Consider the following 22,959-nt stretch of genomic DNA (forward strand, 5'->3'; position numbering starts at 1 on the left):
TAATTTCTTATCAAAATTGACAGGAAGAGTATGGCAGCTGTAGGTGAAGCATATAATATGTACATAATTCTTATTTCCTATTTTTTATTGAAATTTTATTCAGTTTTTATGTGGATGCAGAAAACTATAAATTGCTGATTTTTACTAATAACTGATCTTTCCATGTCTCTAGCTTAAAAGTTTAATATATGTTTTAATATTTGTTAGTATTCAATTAAAGAAAAAATAACAAGAAAGTTCCTTTGAGAACTCAACTCTCATGCCCTATTGTATAGTTCAGTAGTGATGCAAAAATTGTTCCCCCAACCAAACTGTATCAAAGGGAGCAGCTGGCGGATGTCTGGGAGCATACAGAGGGTAGTGAAGTCCTTTACACTAGTCCCTGGGAAACCTGCAAGTTTCCTGCAACAGCAGAATCAGGTCTTAATGCCCAAATGCCTGCAGAATAAATGCTGAGTTGCTGGTAGACCTCCCTTCTTCTGGGTCATGCTGGAAGCTTTGGTTCCCTTGCAGAGAAATTCAGAGGGGCTGTTTCTCCCGTCTGCTGTGCCAGGAGCAAAGTACTAGCGGGTCTTCCCACTGCAGGGCAGCATCTGCATCCAACCGGCTCAGCCACAGCGTGGAGCAGAGGGGAGCACTCAGCAGCTGGAGCATCAGGGTCTGCTCTCTTTGTCACCACGTCCAGCCACAGGAGGCAGCCAGCCTGGGATGTTCAGCCACTCCAGTAACGTCCTCTGGGCTGCATCAAGCAAGGCCAGGACCAAAAGTTTAGAGAGAACAGTTCTGAATGGTTATTGCACAAGCCTGCTGTTTTGACAAGAAAAGATCTTGTGGCCAAGTACTATGTAGCTCTGAAAGGCAGTAAAGAGGCATGAGGTTGTGCTGCCTGCTTGCAGTGATGCTTCCTGGCTTAAAAAATCCTCTGTTTCTTGTTTTGCAAGGTGGAGTGTTACCTGTGTTCCCTATTGCACAAAACACCAGGGAGCTAAGAGACACGTATTACTAGCTGCTTATTCATGGAGTTTTGAGAACTGGTATTTCTGCCATTGCTTTTTACAGTTTATTTGTGAAGTATGAAGTGTCTTGTCTTTCTCAGAAAGAGCTGACCCTGCCCATTACTAGGGAAGGGACACCAGACCAGACGCCCCATGGTCCGAGTTGGCAGTCAGTTTGTTCCTAAACTGAAATGTGGCCATTTAAACATTTGTGTTGGCTCAGCAAATACTTCTGTTTGCTCCAGCTCTTTTACTGATCAGTCTAAATATTTCCCAGTATGAGGCTGGATTTGCAGTCCAGTAATATTCCAGGTTATCTCTTCACTGTTGTTGGAGTATAAAAGTTACACTGGCTTTTGTTGAGTACATGCCCATTCCAGTGAAAAATTAAAATTTTGGAACATAGTATTTTTAATTCATATTGGAGCCTCTTTTTTTGGTGAAAATGCCGACTTTTTTGTACAGTATCACCTATTTCTGTACTTCTGTCAACTTTGCTCTCCATTTGCTATTTATGCATCCAGCTCTGGGGTTCCCAGTACAAGAAAGACATGGAACTGTTGGAGCAGATCCAGAGGAGGGCCACAAAAATGGTCAGAGGGAACCTGGAACACCTCTCCCGTGAAGAAAGGCTGAGAGAGTTGGGGTTCTTCAGCCTGGAGAAGAGAAGGCTCCGCGGAGACCTGATTGCAGCCTTTCAATATATAAAGAGGGCTTGGAAGGAAGACAGAGAGAGACTTTTTACCAAGGCCTGTAGTGACAGGACAAGGGGCAATGGTTTTAAAATGAAAGAGGATAGGGTTAGATTGGACATAAGGAGGAAATTTTTTATGATAAGGGTGACGAACAGGTTGCCCTGAGAAGTTGTGGATGCCCCATCCCTGGAATGTTCAACGTCAGGTTGGACGGGGCTTTGAGCAACCTGATCTAGTTGAAGATGTCCCTGCCCATGGCAGGAGGGTTGGACTAGATGATCTCTGAAGGTCCCTTCCAACCCAAACCATTCTGTGGTTCTGCGATTCTGTGCTGTATTCCTCATACCCACATTGAACTGCAAAGCAAAGCAGCTACTTCTTCTCCCAGTGATCCGCCACTTCTGCCATCAGCTCTCTCTGATGCTTGCTAGAGGCTGAATAAACATTGCTTGCCTTCCCAAATTTTTCCAAATGCTATATAAGCATTTGGAAAGTGCTGGCTATGTAAGCATTCGCTAAGTGCTGGCAATGTCCTCCTTGGCCTTATTTTCTAATTTAGATCCCAAATTCTTGTCTTATGCGTTCAGACCCTTTTAGATATCAAAAGCTAAGGTAAGTCAGGAGTAGGTTAGGAGACTATATCCATAAGTGATACTATTGCTTCTGAAGGCTATGCTGTTTTCACTTAACACAGAATTAAAATCCTTATAGAGGAGTAGGTGCATGCCATAGCTTTCAGCCAAAGCATAAAGATGTGTAGTGAGTGCTTGTGCAAATTTCTTCACAAGAACTGGGATCTAAAGCCTTGTGTCGAGCTAGCTTACCTGTGTAGAAATCTTTGCATTCCATTTAAAGTTTTGACTATCTAAAGATTTTGGATAGATCTTTCTAAACTATCCACCTGGGGAAACAGCGATGGTGTGTTATCTCAGCAAGAAGTGCAGGCACGCACTTACAACACTTTGGAAATTGTGGGGATTAAAGATTGTTTAAGTGACATTTGTTATTTAAAGAATTAATAAAGAAAAATAAATATATTTGTTCTGCTTGCAAAACTCATTTTATAGAACACTAAGGAGGATCATAAAATCTGCAAGACTGCAGGAGAGATTAGTTTGGCAGTTCCTCCACTGTCATTTTGTTACGTCTGTGGACAGTTTAGTGTTGCTAGAGCTTTGATGGAGTTCATAGAGTTTGCAGCAATATCATAATGCATTTATTTCCATGAATGTTTTGATGCAGAACACAGAACAGTTCATTGGGCAGCGATGCTGAGGTGAGAGCACTACACTGTTACGAAGAGCCATGTTTCCCTCCTGCATTTTCTCTCCCAGGCCCACCAGTTCTGCCGCCTTCTCTGCTTACGCTTCAAGCTCAATGTGAGCTTTCTTGTCTGAATGTTTTGAAACTCATATGGATGATGAGAGCTGTGAAATTAGACCAGATTTTCTCCTCCCGATTTCCATGCTATTACCACAGCAATAATATTTATTTTTAAAAATAAGAGAGTTCTGCCTCTTCCTTTGAAGCAGAGTTCATATGTATCTCAAAAAAAGAGGTGGTGTGGGTATTTTAGGATGTGGATCCCAAGTCAGATGGTGACACCTGCCTGCCAAGAAGTCGTGGTTTGCGTTTCCAGCGAGCTCACGCTAGGCAGCTGTATGTGCTGACTACTACTATGTCAGCTATTCTGACACTCTCTCTGAAATACCTAATTTCCCATCCACTGTACACCAAATTATAGTTCTTAAGCAGGTACCTACTGTGTGGCTGTGGGTCCCACTCAGTCCTGTGTTTGTCTTTTGGGTCCAGGCTTGCACTGGTAAATAGCATGTACTTGTAGCCAGCCATAGAATTATACGTCATTAATGTATAATTCTACATTAGCAACATGTAGAAGTACATGCTTGAGTTCTGGCATTTCTCTAAATTAGGATGAAATGCATTTGTCTCACTCTGCAAATTTTGTAGTCGTGATTTACTTACTGAAAGTTTATTGAGAGCTATTGTGAGCTACAACACAATGGTACCGGTCTACTTAAGTATATTAAACTTGCCTTTCTCGGGAAAAGGTTTCAATTCCCACGGTTCACAAACTTTATACATGTAGTCCTCAAAAGTGTATTTTAAGGTGTGGGGCTTGCCAAAGGTTAATTGCTTATCCTGCTCGTTGAGCCTTACAGATTCCGTGTCTGGCTTGCTCTCTCCTGGGGGGCACTGAGGCCTGTACCATTCTCCAGGGTCCACAGTGAGTCGACAGAAGCTGGAAATAAGTTGGTTGCTGTCACTGTTGCTCTCCTGCTGGAGTCAAGCAAGTCAATTTTTTCTCTATATTGTTGCTATACGCATACTTTACCAGCAGTATTTTTTAAGATTAGAGCCTCTGTAACAATGAATCTGAATACCATTTGTCACCTTTGTCATTCTGCACATATATTCCACGTTTCTTTTATGTGCAGTAGTTTTGTTGACTAAGCATTGGCTATTTTGTTAAGGCACCACATCAGATTCATAGAGCATCAAACTCAGTCCCATTCTTTTTTCTCACTAGGATCAGAACGATGTTACAGGAGAGCTGAATTAAAAAAATGTGCACACGCTCCAGAGATAACTGCCTACATCTTCTCAGTGTCAGAGCCTCACAGTTGTTTTCTTGTTGCTAAAAACTACCAGAAGTTCTCTACAAACATGAAACTGCAGCTGGGCGCAAAGGTGGAGCGCCTGTGAATGGGTCATTTCACGTATCAGCAAAGGCTTCTGGCAGTAATTACCGCATTCCAAGAGAATAGCTTAGTATTCTTTTCTGCTCAAGGATAAAACAGTTCTCCAACTGTTTTTCTGCAGCGGTATTCACATAACCCATCCTTAGGTCAAGTTATGTTAGCAAGTCACTGTAACTGTGCCTCCCCCTTCACTTTCTCTTCCTCTCTTAGCCTGTTGAAAAGGTCTAAGTGACGTGTTATTTAACAAAACTGAATAATTTTTTTCTTCTGCCTCTTAATAATGCTCCTGTTCTGAATTCATACAGCGCTTTGCAACTGGCAGGCATTACGGACATTTATTGGTAAGATGCAGTTGCTCCCCACATTTGTTACCTACTTTAATGAGCTGTGTAACGGTACATGCCTGAATTCTGAAGCTCCACTAAATTAAGATTAAATACGTTTGTCTCACCCAGCAAATTTCACAGAGGTAATTTACTAAGCTTATTGAAAGTCTGAAATTATTGGGGCTGTAAGTGAGCATATCATCCCCCCTTGGCATTCTATTGTGCTTTTATGTACTCATTTTCTATATACGGCTGCTGTTTTGTTTGAATTATATCGTTCATTGGCTTCTAACATATATTTAAACAATTTGTATCTGGTTGTGTTGTCTTTTGTTTTAATTTAGAACTTGTTGCAGATGGAGCAACAGAACAAAATCACCTCTTGGTCCTTCCTTCCTCATTCCCTTTACTGGGGCATCCAGTAGAAGCCTTTTTGAAACCTGGGGGGGATGACGATCAATGTTTTTTGGCCCGTTACCAAACACTTATAATTAATATTTTACAAGTGTTAACTCAGTGTTCATTTGTGACAGATTCGTACTGGGAAGATTCAGAGTTAATTGCTAGGCCAGTTAATTGACTTGTATTATGCAAAATGCCAGTATCTGATTGAATACTTATATCATCTGATTCAAGAAAAAAAAGCAAACAACTCCTTGTTGCTGGTACCATTAGCCACCGAAGTGGGAGGAAGGTCAGATTAATCTACTGTTGCCACTTGGAACAGGGCTGTGACTGCGTGTAAGATCTAAGCAGCTGTGGCAAGGTTGGTTCGGGAGACAGGGAGCCTTTGAAGGGGAGGGAAAAAAAGCAAGAACAGATTGCTGAAAACAAGGTGAGGGGGAGCATCTTCAGAGAAGGGATGGAAAACTGCTCAGTCTTCCTGAGGAATTCCTGAGTTTTTCTGTAGAGAAAAATGTGCAGTTGAACCCCTAAGAGGTAGATTTGGCTCGTCTCTTGCACTGATTGACTGAGAATACAAAGTGGTAAGGCACACGAGAAAATTTGGTGTTATTAAGCTGTGGATCTAGTGAAAATGAGAAAACAGTATTGATTATACTCTTATATCATAAATAGTTATAGGTTTTGTCTTCTCCAGGTTTTCTATATATTATAAAGCAGTTGATAAGCTGATGTTGCAGTACTGTAACTTTCGATACCTGTAATGCCAGATCTTTATGAGCTATGTGAAATAATGGATGCATCCAGAATTGAACCCAGCTCCTACTTTTTCTTCTGAGCAAACATTTCTCATCTAAATGACTTAGCACATCAGTGGGAGTTCTGTTTTCCCAGTTACTCATGTAATCCGCCATGTGAACTGATGCGTGGAAAGCACCGAAGTTAAAACAGGTCACCTAAAACAAGTGCTCTTCTCTTTTCTGCTCTCTAGTTACCAGCTAAGACAGGAATTGTTTCAGCTTCTTAGTGCTAAGCGGCAGTGCAAAGAAGATGAAGACAAATGGAGACAAGAGACAGCTGCCTTCTTCATTCAGGTTGCTTGGAAGAAACAGCTGAACCATAGCCCTCTGAAATCAGTTCCTTCATGTAAAAATCTGAAATCTATCAACAAAACCAGCTCAGCCATAAAAACCAGCAAGCAGTCCATCCTTAAACAGATATATGGTAATTTTGTCTTCACTCTACTTTATTTTAAATAGCTACGCTTTTATTTTTATAACAGACTGTTCTCTGTATTTTGATTCTTCTATACACTTCTTACGTAATTGTTAGGGATTTCGAGGATTTATAACAATTAAGTCTGAATCTCAGGTGTTCTGGGTAACTGTATTTCTGTTTCAGATTGAAAAAGCATACACCTCTGTGATTTAAAATGGCTGCTGCTAAAGCTATTTGAATCAACACATAGCATTATTCCAGCAAGGGTCTTAGGCAACCAAATAATTCTGTTGCCAGAGCTGCACACATATATCAATGTGGAAAGAGAACAGAGCAGTTAAACTGGGGATAGCTGGCTGTATCGATGCACAGTGGCTATCATCTGGATCATGGTTTATTTTTTTTAAGCATAGTTTTAAACTTTTTTGGGGTTTATATTGTTTTTTAAATATTTCCATTTGAAGAATATGGTCTTGTTCCGTGTTAATAACTTTCTTGTTTGAAGACAGCTGGTCTTTATTGGAAGAGCAAGATCATCTTTTGTGATAACACTGCACTGCTTTGCACTATGCCTGAATGTGCACAGTGCAAAGGAATGCATCTTGAAGAAAGGGCAGGGGAAAAACATTGCTTTTAAACCTTGAGTTCCCTTACAGTGTGGATCACTGATGGAGTAAGGATGTGCTAACTATGTGTACTTTACCAGGTGGTAAGTCAATTCTAGCATGGCCCTGTAGATAGCCAAAAAGGATAAAATAAGTAAATAAATACAGCTAATATTTTAATTTTCCTTCTTTTTTATAGCAACTGCAAGATGTATTTTGACTTTAGTTAAAGTTCAGTTGTGGTTGTCACAATTTTCTGTCATATAGAACATCTCATGAGTTTTCTCATCGTAAATGAGAATAATTTTTAGGATAAAATAATGCTGTAGGCTAGTTAAATAGTTTATAGCTATACCTAACCACATCTTTATATGAATAAACACAGTGCTGTTCATATTGTTTGTTTAAAGGACGTTCTCAGGAAGGCAAAGTCTATCAGCCAACAAGACCTCCTTCTAAGCTGAAACTTTCTGATGTGCAGCTGGTCTCAGGTAGGACACGTACACTTTAAGAATACTTTAATGTTTATATATATATGAGATTGGTTTCATCGTAGAAAAGAAGAAAAATCTGCTCAAGAACTGGGATCTCATATCAGAACACGTAACTACTACCAAACTGTTGTGATTGCACACTCTCTCTCACTACTTTTGGACTTATTTGAGCACTGTACTTTTATCCTTTCGTTGAATCATTTATATGAAAACCTGTTTTCATTGGGCTGTTACTAGGAAAGACCTTAATATAATGGACTCGCACAGTGATAAGACAGCTAACATTCACCTGTGGTTAAAATTGCTTACAGATGCTCATACTTTGATTCATCAGCACAAGTATTTACTAGTCCTATAGAAGTAAAGAGAGCAGATTGCTACATGTGCCAAGAATTTACACACTTGTTTGTTAGAAATATTTAGTGCACAGACAAAAACTTGAACAATCCAAAGTTACTCATCTGATCTCTGCCCTTTCTTCTAAAATGGCATAATGGGGTTCCTGCACTGTGCACAGACGCTCAAGTGTTTCATAGAATTTTACTTGCAGTAAGTTTTAAGGCTCTAATGAAATGAAGCATTTATTTGCTGCTTAACTCAAAAGCCATGTAGTCATTACAAGGTCTTCCTTGGGAAAGCCTTAGTTCTGTTTGTAACTGAAATTTTATGTATGGAACTGGTATCGGGGCAGTAGGGCTGGCACGATCAGGACTGTCAAGCCGTGCAGGCAGACAGATAGGGCTACACTGCATAATACAGAATGGCATCAAAGAACACAGAGTGTAAAAGTATTATCAAAGTTATTAAAGGCGGGAACTTTTATGCCTGTGGCATTATTTGACAGCTTAAAAATGAAGTGAGAGTACATGGTCATCTCTCCTACTACTTCTTTACTAAACAGCATTTTTTTAAGATTTTTTCAAGTGTATTATGCATACTTAATATGCATATGGGAGCTATGGTAACAGTAGGCCTTCACCATGTGAAGATTTAGCACCTAGTTGGTCATTTGGTCTTTGTGGTTGTATCACATGTAGTTCAGAGGCAGGCCACAGCTAGATAGCAACAACGCAAATGCTTCAAGGAGGCAGCAGTTCAGGTAATTTGCAAAGGGAAGCAAAATACATTTTCCAATTCGTTTACAAAACTATTAAGTCAAAAGGAAATCTGGCAGTGGACCTATCCTTGAGTTCATTAGAATTGTGAGTTTCTGCCTCGCTAAGAGACAGAGGCTTTTTTCTTTGACTGTTTGAAAACTGTTTTAATTAAGAGGCATGACCAGACAGGTGTTTGATTGCCACCTCTTCATGCAGACATTAATCTAAATTTTAAAAGAGCTTTAGCAAATAATGCTTCTCTTCGTTTAACTTTTCAGGACAACAGATCTCCCTGTCTTCTGAAATAAAAAGGCTTTCTTTTGAGCTTTGAGTGTCCTTTGCTTTCATAACTTGGTGACGAATAGGATAGCGATAGGAACTCTGCCCGGTTCCTTTAGAACACTACCTACTTTTATTCACCTAATAGGAGCTCAGGGAACCTTAGCCCGTACTTAAAGACAATAACATGTTTTTCATCTGACTGCCTTTGTGCATGACAACATTACGTTTGTTGGAAAAGTTCAGAGCTGTCAGTGGCTAATGCCAGATACTCTGTTTCTGACGTAGGTGCCTGGAGTAGGTCAGAATGGACTGTTCAGTTTGATTCTTCTCTTGCAGAAGGTACATCTGGGAAGGTGAAGACTGACTGTCAGCCCTAGTTTTAATGTTCATAGAGCTAGTGGAAAAAGCATGCAGTGACAAATCTGTAACAGGAGACTGACACCAAACTCAGTTAACTTATTGGCATAAGCAGGCCAAACACTTTGGAGCGGGGACACGCAGAACGTTTTGAAAGGAAATGTGCAAATAAGCAAGGGAGGCAGAGGGTGACAGGTAGAAAAGGAGTGTGCGACAGGATATACGGACATGGGGTAGGTGCTTCAAAATATTCTGGCAAATAGGGCCTTTATGATTGTTACAATTACAATATTTTTGGAACCTGAAAGTTGTTACTTTTTTAAAGTATTTTTTTATTAAATAGATGCCTTTCGTCAATTCAGTAAATGGCATTTAAAGAGGCTCTCTGCAGCAGGCCAGACAGATAAGCCTGTTTTTTTGTTTCACTGTGGACATCCAAGTGTGTTTATAGAGTTGTAAAGGAGGAGGTTTTGCAATTGTTGGCATTAGAAAGCCGTCCTTAAGATGTGCTGGGTTCACCCCCGCAATGAAATGTTCAGATTCATGCTTGGGGTGACCCTGGCTAGAATGGGATAAAGCACTGAAACGTTTGCATCCAATCTCTACACAAGTGGGCAAGGAAAACACACACATATTATTTGTAGCACGTTACAGTAAACAAAAATATTGAATGAGTCCAGACATTCAGCCAGACTCAGAACTGAAGAAAATGGTCAGCTGACATTCATTTTTGCTTTCTAATAATTCAGAGTACTTGCTTTAGCCCTGGACTAGTTTCCTCCTACCTTCTCAAAATGACCCAGTACCTAATGTTGCTAAATATTGCTCAACAAAATCTCTTGCTTTTGAGCAAACTCAGCCAAGAGCATTGTTAGTGACTGAACCATCAGCCTGGAAACCTTCATTCGTTTATGAGGGTAAATCTCAAGTTAAGCACCATTATTATAGGCTGCATTAAACATAGGCAGTAGCATACTATGTAAGCTGTACCGGGTGCCACAGAAACCAAACTCTATTTACAGGTGATCACCAGGGAGATGTCAGGAAAAAGGCATGTTCTTTTCCTGGTAGATTCATTGTTTATGACATCTAGGATACAGTGTAGATTAAACTTCTTTTTATCCACTAGAGTTAACTCATCAAAACCATTTTGTTCTTTTACAGTAAATAACCTACAGTGTGTGAATTTGCTGGAGAACATGGGAAAATCAAAGCAATTTTCATACAACATGAGACCAACCACTGCTGCAAAATCAAAAAATACAAGACTCAAGCACTAAGCAAAACTGCATGTTTGGAATTTAAAAAGCACATTCCAGTACAACTGTTATCTTTCCTAATGTACAAGTCATCTACAACATATTAAACTTGAACACGTTTTTCATTATCTCAGCTTACATGCCAAGCAGACTTCTAAGGAGTTGGACTCATTTTATTTTGTGTACAAATTAGTTTTTAAATGCAGCTGTTAATTTATTTACTGAAAGGATGAAATCTGAATTGCATTTGGAAATAGAAAATGAAGCACTAAGCCCAGCATTACAATAGAGTTGCAGGGCCTCCCAAAGTTTTCCATTGTCAAAAGTAAGAATTTTGAATGTGTTCAAACACGGTTTTCAAAGGAGAGGGAAGACTGGACTAAAGATGTAACAGTTCTGAAAGACTGCTGTTCTATTTCACCTCAAATTTATTAAATGAATTTCAAAATCTAAACAGGAACAGAAGAACAGCCCTCATGCTCCCCTTCTGTGCTAAAGAAACAATTGTCTCTTAGCTAGCTATGGATTTGGAAGGAAGAGTAGAGATGTTGACAAAAAACGCTCATTAAATAAATTGCTTTCCACAGCCTATGGAAATTGTTAGGGGTGTGTTTTCTACCCTTTGAGATTATCGCCAATTTTTTTCCCTATTAATAACTTTTTATACACGCACAAAAAGAGTTTCTACAGAAAGCAAGAAAAGATGGGACCTGTTCTAGAAGAAAACTTGTTCTTGTAATAGCTTTGGAGCTGCCAGCGTACAGTATTTACCTTGCACAAAGTATTTAAAAATATGAACTCAGCAAAAATAAAAAAATGTTACTCTAGTTTCAAAGTATATTGTTTTCTATTTTTTCTTCTAGTTGGTATTACATAATTCTAATTTTTTTAATTAATATGCTTCTTCAAAATAATAGGTGGTTGGAGCCAATGTAAGTCTGTTTCTCTGCAAGCACTTAAGCTTCAAGGAGACTGGATTTTCTTTAACACCCCTCACACTGTGGTCACCACATCTACTAAAACAACTTCCAGTAAGGTCTACTTGCTTGAAAAGAAAGGCAGTAGAGGAATGCAGTTCTCTGTAAAATTTTTATTCTGTTTCACTTACAAAAAAATTGACAAGCTTTGTTCCAACATCTTCCATTCAAAACTAAATAGAAGTAAATGCTTTACAATAAATGCAGTTCGACCTCTTTAATATACCGCGTTTATAGGGCCAGGTCCCTGGGGATGAGAGGCAAGGTAGATGTTGAAACAGTAATGGAGGTCCGTTAGCCACTGCTCTTGAACTTCACCACTCTTCAGTGTCTAGAAAGAAGGGGAAAAAAGGTACAACTCAATGTCACCAACAGCACTTGCAAAGCTGCGCTTTGTTTTTACCGTTAATCAGGTGCGCTGTTAAAGGTATAAGATGGCCTTGTTCACCTGCACACAGTGATGTTATTCTTCTCATTTGTACACTTCAACATGATACGCCTGTTAGAGCTGAAATAGTGAAGTGTTACTACTTGGTACACTAAGTCGGTGTTACATTATGAAGTGTGTGAATTACACCAGATGTGATTTCCTTACTCTTAATTATAGTGGCTTGCTTACTTTCCAATTCTGCAATTTATAGTCAATTAAAATGCAAATGAGCATGGTTCTACTAAAGCAGGAGCGCTCAATACCCCAGTCTACAGGAGAACTGCTACCAACTGACCAAGATAGCCCATGGTCCAGTAATTCACTCTCCTTAGCGTTCGTAAGTGGTTAAAAAAACCCAACAACACCACAACCCACCCGCAGTGGAACGTCACAAAAACTGGCTGAGGCATTTTAACACCAAAGGAAACCAACGACCTCATTCTCTGTTAGAGAACTTGCACGATACTCTCTTACATCTGCTTTCACCACCACTGATGTTATGTTTCTGGTAACAGACCTCTGGACACATGCGGCTTATTCAAACATACATACAAACTCTCTGTGCTCAAAACTAGCAAGAGCTTTGCGCGAAGGCAGTTTCAGATTTTTTTCTTCCTGAAGAGAGAAGCAACTGTAATAGTCTCAAAACCACTGGAACGTAAGACACGTGAATAGAAGCACTGGGTTTTGCAATATTTGAAAGAGAATACATTTCACACTGTACATATTTAAGAGTTTGTCTGATTTAGTAACATCTTTGTACACCTATATACCCCTGCTCCAATAAACAGAAAAGACTAGTTTCTTATTTTGGGACAGCTCTCCCTCAGACAGGCTGTGTAGGTAATCCACTTCCAGTGCATTTTGTTAGGAAGCCAGCTGTTGTCCTGGGCCTCTGGATTGGTGCAAGCTATACTTCAGAACCATCTCATCTGTGCAATGACCACAGGAGTTCAGCCAAGTAGCTGCCTGCTACACAGCCTGCGCTTCCAAGACAAATAAAAAGACAATCATAACTTGTGTTTTGCTAAACATCTGTTCTTTGTGTTTACAGTAATTTTTAAACCTTGTAATAGCCTTGTAATCTGTGGGAGACAAGAAGAAGTTTCATACCATGATGTCCTTGATAATCTGTTGCACCAGAAATTCATTTGTGATCATATGGCTCCTGAGCTGACCATGTTGCATTAGTAAGCGAAGCAACTGAGCAACAACGGGCAGTTCTTCCCGACAGATCCTGCTCACTTGCAGACTTTGCAGCATCAGTCTCAGTAATCGTGGCAGGAGTGCTAATGCAGAAATACATGATCCCCACAGCATATCCCTGAGACGAAAAGAGACAAAAACTGAAATGATCGAGCACACGTATTTCAAGTATGCTGCTGTGAACTAGCCTCACAGCTGTATAAGGAAACGTGCCTCTCTGAATTCAATCATGCCAATTGCCTTCACTGTAATTAGTGCCGAAGCAGAAAATTTGTACCAGAAAATGCTAAACTTGAAAATATTGTAAAGTTATGTACAGCACTGGAAAAAATTTAAGGTCCTGGCCTGGAGCTACAAATGTTGCTGAGGCTCTTACACAGTGTAATTTCTGCTTGATGCAGCTGGGAAGAGGTTTTTGTTTCAGCCATTGTTCAGGTACACCTGAATCTTTATTTAAGATTCATAAGAAATCCAACAATGGAATCAGCTTTTTGGGATACGCAAGTCATTAAATACAGTAAGTGAAGGAGGACTCCAGCTTTAAAAACACGTCTTAAAATTTAAGTAAGCTTTGAACAACTTTCCTGTACGTGGAACAGTTAGAGGAAAAATCTGAAGTTTAAGCTGTTTAAAGACATTTCTGTTATACAGGTAAATAAACTTATTTAAATCTGGTATCTGTAGCTTTTGGTTTTTTAAATCAATTGGATTTGCAGTCTATAAAATGATGCCCAACAAGTTTTGTTAGAGCTGAAATATCAAGTCAGTTAAGAGTACAAGCTTATAAAGCAAATCCTTTGCATGTTGCTTTTCAATGTATCTAATGAAACTAAAGGCTAAAGCTAAAGATTAAGGTATAAACATCCACCTTTCTAAAGTCAGGATGGTTCTGACATCTAACTAGAACAAATTGAGATGAAACCTTCTTTAGTTATTGTTTTAAATAATTCCAGCTAACTTTGCAGCTGTTTTTCTTAAATCCAAGTACTGTTTTGAGGTAAGCAAAAGACAGAGAGCAAAATAAATTGGGGGGATGGCAGGGTATCCTTTCATTTTACATGTCTAAATACTTGTGGGTATCAAGGCAGAGACAACACGGTAAGAAAAGCAGCATTACCTTTTCTGTACATGTTCTGCATCCTCTTTGTCTAAAGTTAGCAGAAAGTACAGAAGACTGTAACAACAAGAGGCTAAGAACTTGTGCAGGTTTTCACTTAAGATGCAAGCTTGATCCAAGAGCTTATTTATGGCACATAGAACAGATCCAGCTGTGCTATCGGGTATCACAACCAATCCAACCTGTATTAAAACAAACAAACCCAAGTTCATCACTTTATACGCACTTTTTTTGCTGGTATACAAGCATGTCTAAAGCTGAATGAATCTCCTTCATATCATGACATCTATTACTTTGTTTCTGTTCAAGTTCTACACACTACTGCATTTTTTCAAATCCCTGTTTTCCTAAGAAATTGTTACCTATACCAACAGAAGGTTAAACCAGCATCTTCATTCCATCCCCTCCTAAATAAACACTCATCTCAAATGTGTTTAAAAAAAGCCCGCTGCTTTGAGCCTTGCTCTGAAAGGTGGTACAGACACAAACAGAATCTTTTGGACAGAACAGGTCTTTCCTTTTAAGCAGATGTCATGGGACAGAGCAGCCCTTCCGTGTCTTGAAACGGCAGTGAGCAGTCACTGGGGCAGAAGGAAACTCGGATTTACTCTCCACAAAGAAAAGCTTCTCCTGGATAGTTATCAGGGTGAGTCTCCTTAGAAATCCGACAGTCTTGACAGGAATGAGAGCATTATGAGCAGAGTTAAGTTAAAGCTTATGAAACATATGGTGGGCCCGCAGCTGGGGTGATACTCTTCTGTTGTTAAAGTGAGAGCATCATCTTGAGTAAGAATTTTATAGGCATGATAAATAAAATAATTTAGAAAAAATTATCTTTTTTGGGTAGAGGCAGTGAATTAAAAAGCAGTTTAATTTCTGAAATGCTATTGAGTTTCCTAGATTTTTGTCCTGTAAAGCCATAAAAAAAGCCATGCATTGCTAATGTGGCACCATTTATCTTAATAAAAAAACCTAATTTAAGGAGTTTTGAAGTAGCCTAATTTGCTCACCTGCAAGTACACTGTTTTAAGCAGCCAGAGGCAGTTGGTTCAGTTAACAAGGTCAGCTCTTTCTTTTAGAAATGTTTAGAAAAAGATCAATAAAGTAGTACGAGCTACAGAAATGTGGAATGTATTTCATGGGTATGATTACTCATGAGAAGTAAAAGGTAAAGAACAATCATGGGTTCAAACTTCTAAATACTTCCAATATAAGGCACTAGGTGTATTTCAAGGCCACGGGCACAGATCACTGTCCCAAGCTGATTCTGGAGCAGCCAGTGGCAGATGTAGGAGAAGGATGGCGTTCCCACGTGACAGAAGATGCACTGCAACTGTCACCAAGACCCTGCTGAATACTACAGGACACTGAGGCACTAGATAATAAAAACTGATAATGATGTTCCTGACCAACCACAAATAGGAAATAATGATAGCGAGCTAGATAGATGTCTGCATATAAAGAAGCATCCTGAAGATCAAATTAGCCAACACTGCTGATGAAACATGCCAGCCGGTCTGGAAGATGATGTGAACACAGACATTTCAATTTATACAAATCCAGTAGATAAGACTGCTCAAATAAGTTCCCTTATAGGATGTTGCCTACACGGTACGCCCTTCTTCCCTGTTAGGTGTCATCATCCAGTTAGAGATCTTGGGCAGCAGTCTAAACAACTATAAAAATCCACTTAACTCTTTGCTCTCACAGAGACAGACAGTATAGTAGAACGCATAAGCTGATTTGAAAGTTGTGGTTTAAGTCAACACCTACCCCCAAAAATGCAGACTACAGTTACAGGTAAGCGACTCCCTATGGAAGCTTTGGTCTAGTAATTTTTCAGTAGGCCTCCATACAGGGAACTGTGGATACTTGTTAGATCGCAGAACCATCTCAAGAGGACGACAGACAGGTCCCCCCTCTCGGCAGGCAGCATCGCAGGTAACTGCAAATTCTGTCCCCTACAATTCTGTTACCCAGCTCTGGCTTTGCCATCCCCATCCTCAGCTCAGGGAGTGTTCAGGATTAGAAGGAGAAGACGGACTGTAAAACCCACCCAGAGCTGCTAGTCGCTCTTTTGAAAAGCAAACCAAACCAAACCAAGAAACCTTTCATTTACGGCTGGCCTGGCCTGAAAACAAGCTGAACTATTCACAAATCAGAGCAAACAAATCCATGTAAGTTTGGATACCCACAGTTCTTAGATTTTTTTTTTTTTAAAACTCTGATAATCTTGTTGAAAATTTTTGCAAATGTTGAAATTATACAGGAAATATATGGAATAAGTGGATTTCAGGGTTAATGAGACCATTACAAAATTTATCACAAGGAAGTTAACATAGAAGACAAAATGGTACCTACCAGATATTTACAGATGCCAGTCTGGAGAATGTCAAAACACTGACTTTGTGAAGGTATAGTGGACAAGCTGTGACAGATCATCTGTTCAAATAAAACAAAGTTATATTTGAGTAGTCTAATGCAACCAGCAACCATTCACTGTGTAGTCATACTTTGTTGCCAGACCTAAATACAAAGTACCTATGGGGCCACACAGTAGCTTTGTCTCAAAGTATTGATTCTTCACAGTGTGTAAGAGTAACATTGTCAACATAAATTGTTCAGTGTTTAAAGAGATGACGGCCTACACCATTAGGGTTTTTGGTAGTGGCTTTCTTCATTTTACCTATGTGATAGAAGGCAAAAAATATCCTGTCCAGCTACAGCACCACACCAAGCCTCCACGTGCCTTTCCTCAGAGTTGAAGAATTTCAGAAAACAACTTCCCAAATAACTTTATCAAGCATGAAACAGAAGAAATGCAATCAAGCAGGACAGAAAAATAACATAAGAAAAGAAGAAAGTTGCAAGGATCCATTTCCAACTTATTTTCCTCTACACCAGCAAAAATGTCATGTTCAAAGATTATACGAAATGTAATACTACAAAGGGAAATCTTGTTTTATGAACTGCCAAAAACTTTGTGGTGCTTATATGATCAGGCACTAGCAAACTGTATTAGCTGCCCAGAAGCATGACAGAAAGAGGTTTAAAAAAAAAAAAAGTGAACTGAAGACTAAGGTCTTCATTTTTTAGCAAAACACATGAGTGAGAATGGCCAGGTGGAAAAAGAATAGAAAAAGAATAGAAAAAGAATAGAAAAAGAATAGAAAAAGAATAGAAAAAGAATAGAAAAAGAATAGAAAAAGAATAGAAAAAGAATAGAAAAAGAATAGAAAAAGAATAGAAAAAGAATAGAAAAAGAATTGACCAAGACCCCATGAAATGCTATATGGCTCCTGGATAGGATAAAGAAACCAGAGCTCTAGTAGATCTGCTAGTAAGCTGTACTACAGTCCTCGGCAGATGACCTCCTCTGTTCCTCTTTTCCTTCCCATCTATTCCAATAATTTGCAAACTAGTCAGAGAGCTGGATGACCTCCCTCTGCTTACATTCATTGCTTATCCCACCAGTGTCAACTGAAGCCTCCACAAAGCAACATGCGCAGCGTGCGTGTGTTATTGGACCATTAGCAGTCATGATGTCCTGCTAAGGGCAAGGAAGATGGAAGAACCAATACATGAGGAATGAAATCTTCTGTTTGTGCTTAAGGACTCAGAAAGAACAGCAAGATCAGACATTTGAGGGAGGGAAGAATTTAAGTCCCCGAGTTTTACAAAACATCTTGACTAAGCAAAAACAATTCCTCTAAGACACCTTGCTGACTGAAGGAAGAGCTAAAGAAAACTTTCACAGAATGATCTGACTTGTGGGATTAAACTCTGTGACCATGTCCTGGTTTTGAGACTTAAGTTGAATTAGGGCAGGTCAAGACACCTACACAAGAGATAATGACAAAATAGAAAACATCACCCATGTTGTGTCAAAAGTAATAGTCCACAACATTTCCAGCTGAAGAGAGACCCCAAGGAAAGGAAAGGTTAGGAAAACTGTTAGCTCAAGGACCTGTGGTATGAAAACAGTCCTGAGTAATGTGGGTGCCAGTGGTGGTTTAATCAAACAGCCAAGCAATACCACCTGTGGTGATACAAAAGCGTGCTCAGCTTTTTTCAAAATTACATGCCACACATGCTTTTAGCCCTGCTTGAGCTGGCCAAATTCAGGAGACCCTTAACACATCTGCTTCATGGAACATAATACTGTCAGGCTGTCAGGACATTGCTCATCTTAGTCAGTATTACAGGTGTAATTGTGCAAGTATTTTGTTTGATTAGTAGACCTATTTAAAAGACCATTTTATAGATACTCTTGCACTGAATACCCTTATTTTTGATACTATACATTTATTTAATAATGAAATAATATTCTTAAAACTCTGTACTCCATCCTAGATATGGTAGGGCTTCCGTACACTGCAATTTGAAAGTGATAAAATATAAAGTACTCTGTAATATTCCCAAGAAACACACTTACATCATTTGCATATTAGCAGGGTCAAGGAGTAAAGTCAAGCTGAGACAGAGGTTACTACTGGGGATTGTCATGTCAAGGATAAACTCTGACGCCCACCCGACCTAGTATTTTAATGAGTAGCACTTACATAAAAGGTAAAGCTACATTGATGAAATCTGTTGGCTGACAGCTCAAAGTTGAAAAACACTGACACGACAGGAGGATTGGACTAACCTATAGAAAAGATCGCATGGGTTTGATGAATAACAGATACAGAAAAAATTCAGTGAAACAAAAGTGGCGGGTCATGCGCTTGGAAACTAATAAAACCTTCTGCATGCAGCTAGGAGTTTTAACAGTTGGAAAGGAGGAGAAAATTCTGTGCATAACAACTGACCACAAGGTGGTTGGAATACAACCATGAAACAGGCAAATGTCACTTTAGGATGGAAAAATAAAGATAATCACAATAGAAGTGATCAGAGTACTGATTGTCTGTTCAATACTACTCTGTGAGACCCTGCTTAGATTATTCCTGACATACTGTGCAAAACAGGAGTCACTCATTTTCAAGAAAGGTAAATTCAAACTGAATGGGCATAGAAAATTGCACAAATAGAGATCCTGTCTTACAGGTGTCAACGGAAACAACTCAACCCGCCTAGGCTGGCAAAACTATACCCAAGAAGGGATATTATTGTCACTTACAGATACAGCAAAGAGATGAAAACCGCTGCAGGAAAACAAATATAACCAAACAGCAACAAAAAATAACGACGATCATAGCTGGCTGGGAATGCAGATGAGATGGAAATAAGGAAGGATGATTATGAAAGGGGAAATGCAGGAGACATTTGTTGCTCATAACACAGAGCTCAGGAAGTTTACAAAAGGGGTATGCCACATGCTTTTGAGCACATAATACTGGACACAGTAAGCTAGGGAGATCCCTTCTAATTCAACACATACTCACATGAGGTCAACAAATTAAAGACCTTGAAGGCACACCCACCAGGCCCACCCAGCAAACTAAGGTTTCATTATTAATAAAACCATTATTACTATTTCACCCTTAGGACTATGTCCCTAGAACAGGCCTATCAGTCCACTGAGGTTCTCCCTGAGATGACAAGTTGCAGCAGCATTTTGTAACGGGTACAATTTACCGACACTTGGGCATCACACCACTAAAGAGCAGCATACTTGCTCAGAAGAGTGGTGGTAAAGTGCATTGGCGAGTTCCTTTTCCAACCTTTTAGACCTTTCTGACCCTCAAAATAGCACAACCGTTCCCTACATCCAGTTCTATTTTCCTACAATTAAGTGGGAGTGGCAATCCTTTTCAATTCCCTAAATTAAATCCTGCTTGAAATGGCTTTCATAACAAATGCCTGTTATAAAAAGTGAAACTGAAACGTTATTAGACATGGAAATGAAAAGCAAAGAAAACTTAATTATCACATGAAAATTAGTATTTTTCCTGACAATTTATTTTCCCTAGGCAAGGGTTTGCATGATGTTTAATTTCCATAATAAAATGTCACAGCTGATTCATTATTTTACATTTGATTAGCATTTATCACATTTTTGGTGCATTTGTAGATTGGTTTTGGACTAAAGCCAGAGTAGTTTTGTTTCAGAGTATTACTGAAATGAATGGACAGAGAATGAGCATTTCTGATTGTAGAGGGGGCTTTATACCTTTTTGAGACAAGTATTTTATAACAGGTTTGGTTTAGAGGATTGGGGGTTTGGGGTTTTTTTTTCTTTTTAATTTTGTTTGAATATCCACTTGAGTAAATTAAGCCAAAGAAAAACATTATCTTAAATACGGGGATTAACCGTTAGCATTACGCAGCAAATACTACAGGCTTCATAATCCATTGGCAGCTTTTCAAACCAAACCTTATTGATCAGACAAGCCCAACTACCCATCATACTCATGAGCCACACAACTACAACAGCAGGTTCCCTACCAGTGCTTCAGGAAATCTTTACTACACAGGCCTCCTCGCCTGCCACACTGAAGACTCACTCCAACAGCAGCCAGCTAAAATGGCGGGGGGGGGGACGACGACGGACACCCAGGAAAAAGGCTGGGAAGGCAGCCCAGGAGCAGTCCCTGGGCTTTTTGGAGCTCCTGACACCATGGAGTATTTTACTCTTCAACTGGATGAGTTAAAAGCATTTTTGCTGCTGACAGCCAACCTGACTCTTAATCCCATTTGAAACAGGCTTTTCATAGCTCTAATGTACAATCAGAGGAATCCATCAGTTTAATATTGCTTATCTGCAAGATGCTCTCCACTCCAAAAGGTAGAGTTGCGAGGAACTGAGGAAGCCCAGTCCCAATGTGAGCCCTCATGGCAACAGGAACAGGCACAAATGATGAACAGACTAAGGTTTTGTTCATTATTTATCTGTTCCCACTCCCTAAATCACTCAATGCTTCCCAAACATGATAGATTCCTGACTCAAAAAGCCTCAAGGGAAATATTTTATCAGGAATTCTCCAGGGGAAATCTGCATATAATTTTAAGCCTAATCATGCTGCGAAGTACTCTCTCTTTCAAAGAAAAATACTCACCTTCCTCTGAAGACACGCACAAGCATGAACACAGAGAGGAACCAAGCAAGCAGATAAAATAATGAATCAAGTACTTTAGCAAGCCACCACGTGGAGTCAGACCAAAGACCGTTCAGACTCCAAGAGAAGTGATTTTATTAAAAAGAAAGTTGGCACGCACCAGACACTATATCCTAACGTGAACTTTAAAATCTATTTTTCAATCCACATCGACATCTACCTCAAACATGGGTAACTAAAATGTAACAGGCTGTTCTGCAGTCAGTTCCCAAGCCCTTGTGAAATGACTGTTTCGAGTGGGACTCTATCCAGTATAACATGTTGCTGCAGAGCGTAGAAAATGAGAAGTTTTCAGGTGATGGGGCAGGCAATGAAGCTTGTCGTCTGAAGCTTGGCCAGCTTCCCCCGAAGCACCCTAGCTTATCAGGCAGCGTACTCCCTTGACAGGTGCTGCTTCTCTTTCTGAAATAAATTGATTTGACAGGGCAATATTAACAGTGCCCTGAGTTGTTGAGAAAGCTGCGTACAGCAAGAGATCTTTGTTCATCTGCCTTGGCTAAGCTCACAGGGGCGGATGTGAAAGGTATTCCTGATTCAGTGATTCCAGAAAAAAAGAAAAAACAACACAAAAAACCCCACGCAGACCCCACACACAATCACAATAAAACAAAACAAAACCTAGGTTAAAAAAAGAAAAATCAAAAAAGAAGGAATGGAGTCTGCAGGAGAACAATACATAGGTGGGCAACGGGGGGGTGGGGGGGAGATACGGACCACCATGGGGCTAATTTTACATACAGGATAGCAAAACAGGAAGGCAGAAACTTGTTTAAGAATTACAAATACTTAAGAACATGTATTGTGTCCCGCACCTTGGTAGAGTACGTATTTCCAGAGACTTAGGATTATGAAGCACAGTTAATTGCTGGATCGGAAACAGAGTAACTACAGCATACAAACTTACCTTGCATCTGTTGAACTGTAGCAATTGCCTATATGCAGATTCCTAGGCTGCACGCGCAGTCTAATGTTAAACCTGCATTAAAAGTCGACTAAACCAAGTGAAGTTACCTTTATTTGCCACTGACACAAATACACGGGTGGCAATCACCGCTGCTCACCTACTGTGCAACAATTTGATCACGTGTTTAAATCTGGGTACCAGCAAGATATGGTGCCAGGAGGCAGAGAACTATGGGCTAGAGACAATCGTACTGTCTCACTGAGCGATAGGCACTTCTGAAAATATTATTCTTTTGTGAACAAAACCTGGTTTTATGCTCCACAGCTAATGTGCTATGCAGGAGGAGATGAAGCCGTACCTGAAAAACAGCACAGGTCTGGTTCTCTTCTCCAAGCCATCTTACTAACAAAATTCAAAGAAAGGACACCATCAAACAGCTTTGCTACCCAAGGAGCTTTTGCTTCATCCTCTTGCAGCCATAGTAAGTCCTTCTTTCATAGCCCTGCAGCTTCCTCACAGCTATAAAATGTCACCATGGCCGATTCCTCCTCCTCGTGGATGCCCCCCTGTCAGACCACATGCAGGATGGTCAAAGGAACATCTGATGTACGAGTCTCCAAATTCACCTGCCTGCCCCTTCACCAAACAAAAGGATTTGAGAACATAGAAAACCGTACACTTAGGAAACTAGCTCTTGTCCCACAACGCCTGTCTTTTTAAGCAAATTTAGTTTAGGTATCACAAACCAGTATGTGAATTTATAGCATAATGCACAGTAACCGTGGAGCTGTTAATTCATGTTAGTTACATG

At 39.7% G+C, this 22,959-nt stretch overlaps 2 protein-coding genes across 8 annotated transcripts in view; one reads left to right on the top strand and one right to left on the bottom strand.

Annotated features, from left to right (window-relative positions):
- The window catches only part of INVS (inversin), a 102,676-nt gene extending 91,401 nt beyond the window's left edge, over nt 1-11,275 (top strand). For all 6 annotated transcript variants that reach the window (XM_072852878.1, XM_072852879.1, XM_072852881.1 and 3 more), the window contains 3 exons: nt 6,133-6,365; nt 7,375-7,455; nt 10,359-11,275. In XM_072852878.1, coding sequence (XP_072708979.1) covers nt 6,133-6,365; nt 7,375-7,455; nt 10,359-10,474 — 430 coding nt within the window. In that variant the 3' untranslated portion in view covers nt 10,475-11,275. The remainder of the gene's footprint in view (nt 1-6,132; nt 6,366-7,374; nt 7,456-10,358) is intronic.
- A 237-nt stretch (nt 11,276-11,512) lies between these two features.
- TEX10 (testis expressed 10) overlaps nt 11,513-22,959 on the bottom strand; it is a 61,894-nt gene continuing 50,447 nt past the window's right edge. The window contains exons 13-16 of one of the 2 annotated variants that reach the window (XM_072852892.1): nt 16,545-16,625; nt 14,184-14,365; nt 12,974-13,184; nt 11,513-11,761 (exon numbers count right to left, since the gene is read on the bottom strand). In XM_072852892.1, the coding sequence (XP_072708993.1) occupies nt 11,648-11,761; nt 12,974-13,184; nt 14,184-14,365; nt 16,545-16,625 (588 nt within the window). In that variant the 3' untranslated portion in view covers nt 11,513-11,647. The remainder of the gene's footprint in view (nt 11,762-12,973; nt 13,185-14,183; nt 14,366-16,544; nt 16,626-22,959) is intronic. The other variant, XM_072852891.1, reaches the window with a different exon arrangement.

Source organism: Ciconia boyciana, chromosome 2, assembly GCF_034638445.1.
Source record: "Ciconia boyciana chromosome 2, ASM3463844v1, whole genome shotgun sequence".
NCBI lineage: Eukaryota > Metazoa > Chordata > Aves > Ciconiiformes > Ciconiidae > Ciconia > Ciconia boyciana.